The 8,956-nt window shown below is 36.2% G+C and overlaps 2 protein-coding genes across 3 annotated transcripts in view; one reads left to right on the forward strand and one right to left on the reverse strand.

Moving 5' to 3' along the window:
* LOC108629165 (uncharacterized) overlaps positions 1-850 on the forward strand; it is a 4,068-nt gene extending 3,218 nt beyond the window's left edge. For both annotated transcript variants that reach the window (XM_018031643.2, XM_018031644.2), the window contains exon 5: positions 29-850. In XM_018031643.2, coding sequence (XP_017887132.1) covers positions 29-289 — 261 coding nt within the window. In that variant the 3' untranslated portion in view covers positions 290-850. The remainder of the gene's footprint in view (positions 1-28) is intronic.
* Positions 851-1,449: 599 nt separating this feature from the next.
* Positions 1,450-8,604, reverse strand: fz (frizzled class receptor). Its single transcript, XM_018031495.2, has 3 exons — positions 2,945-8,604; positions 2,412-2,791; positions 1,450-2,327 (listed from the first exon to the last, which is right to left on the reverse strand). The coding sequence occupies exons 1-3, from the start codon at positions 3,742-3,744 to the stop codon at positions 1,789-1,791; spliced, it is 1,719 nt and encodes a 572-aa protein (XP_017886984.1). The 5' UTR covers positions 3,745-8,604; the 3' UTR covers positions 1,450-1,788.
* Positions 8,605-8,956: the final 352 nt, after the last annotated feature.

Below are 8,956 nucleotides of genomic sequence, written 5' to 3' on the forward strand. Positions count from 1 at the left end.
TATACTTATTAAAAGAAACATTCATTTCAGTGGGATAGATTTAAAACCTATCATTAATAATATTTATGTCACATCCAACCAACAAATAGACAGTGCTATTAATACTTCGTCAACTTTCTTGATTGCGTATAGCATTCACAAGTTAATGGCGCCTATTCGAATATCACTCACGCTAGCAGTAACACCATTCCTTGTAAGATATTTGAGAAAAATTGGATTTCTTAAACGTCCAAAAAAAGAATTGTTAAATGAAAAGAAATTAAGTGACAAATCAATGAAATTACAATAACTGTAATTGACAGTTTTTACCTACTCCATTCCGAGTAATTGTATATTTTATTAAATATATATATATATATATATATGTATGTATATACTTGTAAACAGATTTGATTCAAATAAACTTACATGTATAAATTATTTATTTTTATGTATATAATCTTGATTTATTATATAAAGAATATAATAATCATAATTACTTTACACAACGTCACGTATATTTCATACTTATATGACACTTTGCGCATTTACTATAATGTAAGTACGGCTGCTTTAATTACACAGTAAATTTTTTACTAATAGCTTTTTCTTTTATTAATCGCCGTAGATACATGACATACACAAAAGCTCGACAGTTTCAATGGACGAATTGATCAGTTATACTGGAACAATGATTGTGCTTGACGCGCGAGTGTTTACAGAATATTTTTCGATTAGAACTCGCACTTATCAAGACTTTCAAGATTTGATTTGATTACGCATAGGAAACATACGAAAATGCCAACTACTTGGCAAACATGTATATGTACATAATCTTTTAAAAATATATTATAGTACATAGTAAAATTAACATATGTAAGTATATACAAGTTTAGTTAAACCTAGTGTAGTGTACGCCTTACAACTAATTTTATATCTTTCGGAAAGATACGCTTGCCTTAACTTGTATTCTACAAAAGGCAGAGTGTTTGTCTCAGAAAATGCGTTAAGAAATGAAAACCATATTTCTTAATGAGATTCTTAAAAATTAAGAGTAAAAAGTCATGAATGTTATTAAAGTCTTGAATGTCGTAAAATGTTTCTAAAGCTGTCCGTGTAAAAGTATAAAACCTGTTCGCGAGATTCGTAAGCGTAATTGTTCTAGATCTAGCGATAAAAATGAAATAGAAATGGAAGATTTTCAAGTTACAATGAGACATAAATTAATATTTGCTTCGTTATGAGTATTGTAGAAAAGTACACCTATAAACATTGAACACATTGTCTGTAAACAATTTGAGCATATGTAACTTAAACAATGAATTGTTAGTTGTCAATTCCGTTAATGCGAAAAGGAAGAATTTTTTTACCTAAAGTGTGATGCAAATATCTTCTAATAATATTTGAAAACTAATCAATGATTAGATCTAACATTTTATACAATTCTTATTTACGTTCCATAAAAATATATTGAAAAACATCACAAATACTTTAAACAAAAATACAATCGTAAAAAAATATTTTGGCACAGTACATTTGTAATAATTCCCGTTACTCTTCATAATGCACTGACAAGATAGAAAAATAATATAAAACTGCATATCTTTGTTATTCCCAAATCTGTTTCCAATAAATTGAATTTAGTAATGTTACTTTACATTAATTGAAGATCTCCATCAGATGCAATATAAAATACATGTCTTTGCGTGACAGTTTGATTAGATACTGTTTGAGCGAGATATTCAATGATCAAATATAGTAATTAAGGAAAGCAAAAGTTTCCTATTTATCTTTGCATAGAATTAACTTCTAAACATACGCTTCAGGTCGGCGTCCTTGTAAATGATTAAAAAACTGCCGCCAACTGGTCAACGTTTTACTCGACCATACCCAGAAACTGCTTGTTATACCGACAATCATAGCCATTACATATTTTATCATAAAAACTTCAAACTCAGGTCGCTTACCGACGTCGCGGGTGCGCTCGCCGACAGGGCACGGTATCGAATATAAAGATCGTGGTCCAGGTCTTGAACACATCTCCATATTCCAAGTCAACATCCATTGATCGAAGTATGCTTGTTCATAAAATAAGCAAGCGATGACAATCAGTGCAGGAACTATGTATAACACGGAAAACATGCCGATACGTATCATCAATTTCTCTAATTTATCAGTCTTTGTACCGTCGTGTTTCATAACCGTACGAATGCGGAAAAGAGAAACAAAGCCAGCTAGTAAGAAAACTGTTCCAAGGATTAGATAAAGGCATAATGGTGCCAATACGAATCCACGTAAAGCGTCAACATCCCATAAACCCACGTAGCAAACGCCAGACAATATATCACCTGAGAAATAAAAATTAATCTATTTATTTCATATACAAAAATTATGCATTCTTAATTTAACTTCTTAAATTTGCGATAGCTTACCTTCTACCTTTCCCATCGCAAGTACAGTAACTGTTTTTATTGCTGGTGCTGCCCAAGCAGCTAAATGGAAATACTGTGAATTAGCTTCTATTGCTTCATGGCCCCATTTTAGCCCAGCAGCTAGGAACCATGTTAACGTAAGGATGACCCACCAAATGCTGGATGCCATCCCGAAGAAGTAAAGCACCATGAAAAGTACTGTGCACAATTCGTGCTTGGTACCTTGGGTAATTGTTGAAGCCATTTGTATTCTCATATCTATACGAGGTGGGAAAGGATCTCTGCACGCAATAGAATTGCCAGCTGCCCATCCAATCACATATGCCAATGCAACCATTAAATAGCACACTGACAAGAAAATGATTGGTCTTTCAGGGTACCTAAATATGAAATAAAATACACATGATTTTAATTAGAGGAACTAAAAATACATTGACTACAATAGTATACACACAGATATATCTTCAATCTCATACAAGTACAACTATTGTATGCATTTGCATCAATCTGAATACAATGAACAGTTTTTTCACCTGAATCTATTCGTGTCAATGAGAAACGTCAGAAAGGTGAAAAAGCAAGAAGCCGCACAAACAGATGCCCAGGTGCCGACCCATATCCTTGAAAATCGTCGCTCCCTTTCAGAGAAAAACATTCCGTCGCAAGGCGCGCCGCAATCAGGCTCAATTTTAGCGCCGACCTTCAACGAGTATCCGAGATCGTGTGGGACCTTGAACTGCATCGGACAAACGAAACCGAAATCCCTGGCGCCGAGCATGTAACCGCTGCCATGCGGTTTCGAACCCCCGGTCCAAGTAGGTTGAAATTCTGCTACCGGCATACGTAGTCGCGGAAATTCCGAAGGCGATGGTTCAGGCGGTGTTGTCTCATTATGACCGACGCAAAGTTCGGGACCGCCGTTTTCAGGCAGCTTGGAACAATCGAGATTCTCCGGCCAGGAGAAATTGAAACTATTCATCAAACGTTCGCACCCCGCACGAGCACTCTCGCACAATGATCTGCACGGTGGTATGGCCCTGTCAATGATTGTGCAAACGGGTGCATACACGGTGCACAAAAAGAAACGAAGGTCGGGGCTGCACTTCATCTTCACCAACGGCGCGAATTGATGCACTTCTTGGCCGGCGTCCTCTTGCTTCTGGTGATTCATTAGATTGGGCATGATCGTCTCGTTGTACGGGATGTTCATGCACAAATTGATTCTGATCGGCTCGCATCTTCCGTGAGGCGCCAAAGGATCCTTCGCGTGTAGAGCATTGACACCAAGCACGGCCACCGAGAGAACATAGATCGTCGTGTAACACGGAATCATTACTGCGTATTATTGGCCGACCACCACTTCCGAGATCAATTGTCACGCGAAGTAGCTTTCAAAAGTACGCGAACCCACCACGCCTTTGAACATCACCAATAACGAATCGTGCGAAACATAATAATACTGAACGGAAGGAGCGGGGAAACGAATGCGCAACCTAGCGACGATTGGCGAGGATGATGGACGCGACTACGGCACTGTAAACAGAACATGCTGAATGCATTCTTATAGAAGAGAAACTCTCGCATTCCACACCGGAGCTGCCATCTATAAAGATATGGAGCACGGCAAATTGTATATAGATTCATCAGAACAATGAGCGGGCATTATGATTTTCATTTAAATATACCGTACGTGCATCGAGGATCATTAAAGAGCGAAGAAGACGATCGGAATATAATGATTTTCAGCAAGAAATGTACTAACGAACGAAAAGTGTGACTTCAAATTGTACATTGATCTATCCATAATTTAATGTATGTTGTCTAAATTCTAATTAATAAACGAATGGGAATGAATCTCAGAATTTTTATTTCGCCATCCTTGACTAAATATGATCCAAAGACTTCCTCGATACCGAGTACCACCGAAAAGAGTGATTGTCCACTCTGTCTTGACTCCAATGATCTATAGATCATTGTTTGAGCCCCTCTGGACCTAATGTTTCATTACTCGGGTACTGCCACTCTTTAATAGTACCGAGTAATACCTCCTCGATTTTATGTGCTAATAGTTCTTAACTTTATAAGGAATTGATAAAAGTAAAAATATAATTATGCTTTGTTAAGAAATACAGGAATTTGTAGATCATGATTGTTACATTGAGAAGACACGCAGAATGTCAATTGATTCATTTTGATTTTATTTCATTCCCGACATATAATGCACAATACGTTCGATTCCGTTAGTCGTAATGTCTTATTTATCGCAGATGATTAACGCGATCGTAAGTACTATGAGTTTTCTTTTGTTTATATCTTCTGTTTTAATCATATAGTACATACGTGCTCGTGGAATTCGTGCACTTTAGACGGGGTCGCACCTTCGGGCGGTTATCGTCGCTGCAATTACCATTGCAGCGATAGTCTTTCGAGTTTATACGCGAATAGCCCGAAATACAATTCGCAAATGGCCTCGTTATCGTAAACAAATAAATAATTTATCTCCTCGGTATACATACTCTCAACTCGAATCGTCACATTAGACATAGGAGGTCAGCCTTACGATCTTACGATTAGTAACACTTAAAATTCAATACGGAAGATTGAAATACATGTCGAGAGAGCCACTCTTTCTGTCTTCCTGTCCTCCTGTGTAATTTAACCAGTATTAATGATCGTTTCGCCCGTCATAAAATGAAGGAAGCCTGTTATTGAAGAAAACTGGATCTGACCAAAACGATCAGGTGAACTTCACGTCTTTACCTGTCGCATCTATCGATCCTTCTAATTTGTAGATATCACTGTATCCTTTTTACTAATCCGCACCGTGTCAAGAAGAAAAAGGTCACTTTAGCTATCACTCATGTACATTCCGTTTAGGGGTTTCAACTACAAATCATTTATACAAATACAAATGCAATATAATACACTTGTCTGTGTCCATGATACGATTTATGCATATAAAAAAAAATTAAGATCGGGAAGACGATTCATAATGGAAGATCAAATTGTATCGAAGACTGGCAAGGGATCGTTCAAAATTTTTAGTAAACGCTACCCTCCTTGAGATTTCATTATTACATTTTAATTGTTAAAGACGGTTCGTATACCTTCGTTGGACCTACCATTTATTTGTTCTGTCGTTAAAAGGAACAAACGGACATACAAGATCTCTGGGCGGCTTAAAATGTTATGATTGGCACAATACTCGAGAAACTTTCTAGTCTATATCATTCCTGTACACATACTTCTTACGCGTAATAAGATGTGTGTTTGAAAACTTTAAGAAGAATCGTTTTTTATTATGTAAATCGTAGCACGACCTGCGCGCTATGTACCTTAAGATATCCCAATTAAAATCACTATTATTACTTTTGTAATCTTTCTCCTGAATTCGAAATTGTAATAATAACTTTCACGTTCTCTGCATGTTGTCAAGTTGATTCATTGAAATCATCCATCATCAGCATTAAAATGCACAATGGTAAACGAATCATAAACAGTTGTTAGGTCGATCAAATTGTACGATTATAGTATATTGTTCGCTTACACCACTAATCGTAAGAATTCGAATTCATTGTTCGCAACGTGAAACGAAGACGAAGAGTGGCTCGCGGTGTTACCTCGACAGAAGTCGGTTAACATCCTCTGCTCGTACACAATCACGTCGAAATGTGCATACAAGTTTCGGTATACACATTATAGGATTAGAAATATATATGTGTATATGTACGTACAGAGGCTCGTTCGCAAATATGCTTCTGTACATAATGATTACGTGCAAAATTCGTCGCGCAACGTCAGAAGAATGTTTCTGTTTCGTGTTTAACTCTTTGCAGATTAAGATCAAACACGCATAACACACGGTTCGAGGATCGTGTATCGTCTGAATGGTGCTCGCGTGTACTCTAATCGAACTTATCACTTAAAAAGAAGAGATAAGACGCGAAATGGTAAACATGGGAAAGTGTAATCGAGTCGATAAAAATTCCTTAATGTCTGTAGATCAATCTAAATTATCTCAAAAGAGTTAAACCCGCTTGTTTAAAAAGATACATAACTAATGGAGTCGTAGACGTCATGATAAGGCGAGTTCATATATATTTTGCACAGTTTTTCTTGTTGATTAGCACCGAACTTAAGGACTAGTCAATTTACGCACGCCTCGACCTCAGCACGATGCTTAGCGCAAATGTGAGAAATATTTTCGGTGAAACCACTCTCGGCAATTTGTTGCCAATTAAGTTGTTCCTGAACGAAATATTTCTCTTAAGCATATTAATGATCACGCACGATTTCTTCTAAATTGTAATAATGTCGTGTGTTTAAAGTCCCATACGACTCATTCTTCTGCCATTGCGCCGTATGTCACGCAACAATTAAATAGAGATTAAAATACTTTCGAGACATTCGAAAAAATGGACAGACTTTCTTGGAATATTCAGCAAGATTAGTATGTATATATATGTATATATATATGTATATATATATCATATATGTATAATGCTCTCACGTAAATTACCGCCAGCGCGTATTTATTTATTCGTACTTCGTGTACGAGTAGATATATTTTTCATCTATATCGATCTATCTATCGTCCTTCTTCTAGCGACACTAATATGTGTCTAACTAACGTGTCCGAGCGTGCCAGGTGCGTGTAAATACGTCGCGTCGCATAACTCCGTATCCGAATGAAAAACCGGGTAGCATGCAACGATAATGTATCGATAAAACATTTCTATTTACAAGTAAATAATTTGCTGGCTCTTTAAATTGGCGCCACATGGTAGCATATACATAACTAGATTTTACGATTAAAGTTTAAGCCAACGTTTAGGCTTAAAACTTATGCCTGTGTGGCATAATTTCAAAATTTAGGCGATGCACTTTTGAAATAGATAATAAATGAAATGTTTATTTAAAGACAATCTGTGTTACGCATAAATTTTTAGACAGAATTTTAGATAAAAGATCAAGCTTACAGATGTCTGGTAATAATCGTTCACCTGATCGTATTTTTATAAGTTTAGAGTGCGTGAAAACATTTGACTGTAGAATGTTATGTTGCGATAAAAGTTTTTAGTTGGTAGAAATACGCGTGAACAATTCTCTAAGCGAATATGAGGATATTTTAAGGTCGTCGAAGGCCGTTTTAAATCTTTCTAATAGGTATAGCTGTAACGAGTATTCTTTAACAGGTAATCCTTGTACACAGTCGCCCAGAGAGCATTTATTACATTAAAAAATATATTGCGTTCGCTATTACACATCGTTCAGATAATAAGAGCGATAGTAATTACTCCGGGCAATTCTTTCAGCTCCAACAGATTAATTTCAAATGTTTTATGAACATTATTTGGAGTTTGAAAAAATAGATTATAAAATACTAATTGCAATCCTCATAGAGAGGTGAAATTGTTTACCAAAAATTCACGATCCTTTGGTAATTCAAGCACCATAATGTTGCGCCGAAATATTGGCAAATTATGAATTACGAGGTTTCGTGATAAACGCGCTACGATAAAGATTAGGTGAAAGTCGGTTTCTCTTTGAAAATGCACATTCAATTGATAAACCAAGCGATCGCCTCGTGAACGTCACTCACGATACCTACACGTATGTCAATACCCGTATACCGATATAATTTCTAAGAAATTCACGCGTGACGTTCACATCACGTGGTCATTGAACGAACAATTCTACGAGAAAAAGGGAAGAAAGATACTTGAGCAAGCGAATCACGACGTAACACGCAACACCTGCACGCGTCGAATGCATGTAACAAAAAGAGATTAACAAACGAAATCGAAGGAAAAAATGATAATAGTACGGTTGCACTTTTGAGCAAACGATCGCTCTCATCGCGCGTATTGTAGTGAACATCCCGTATTTTTCTGTACGCAACGAGATAATGTCGTACGCCTGGGAAGATATACATTTGGCACTGGATTCCCTTCGACAAAGCCTCTCAGGCTCGATTCGCGAATTTATCTCACGTTAATTAATTGCCATCGACCTTAAGTTAGTAATACCAATTCTTCTTTGCAAAATAAATACAAACATTCTTTTTATAAAGTTCATGATTTCATGCTATCTGTTAAAAACTGTTGAATGAGTGAATGTTTAAGGATGTATTGGCTATACAGTCTATCTCAAAAGTTTATGTACCTTAGAAAAACGCATTTCCTATAATTAAAAAGAAATCAGATGTCGAAAGAATAATGCTAATAATAAATAGCTACGTGCTAAAAAGTATAGAAGGCAATATCCAATTAAGTATTGACGCAGTAGAAAATTTTTTTTTTCAAAATTGCGAAAAATGCTTCAAATAAAAGTTGTTTTCCTTCTAACTTCGATATTTAACGAGTTACGTATGATTATTTGGCATTTTATGGGTACTGATAAAATCCGACCATTCCACCGTTGAATCAGCGAACTTTTGACAAAAAATTTTGTTTTTCCTCAATAACTCTTAAACTGTAGGTCCTACAGGAAAATTGCATAAGACCTTCTTTGTAGAGGACGGCGAGATCTACAATTTCTGTATA

This window comes from Ceratina calcarata, unplaced genomic scaffold (assembly GCF_001652005.2).
Source record: "Ceratina calcarata isolate Rehan_Ccalc_2016 unplaced genomic scaffold, ASM165200v1 scaffold554.2, whole genome shotgun sequence".
Taxonomy (NCBI): Eukaryota; Metazoa; Arthropoda; class Insecta; order Hymenoptera; family Apidae; genus Ceratina; species Ceratina calcarata.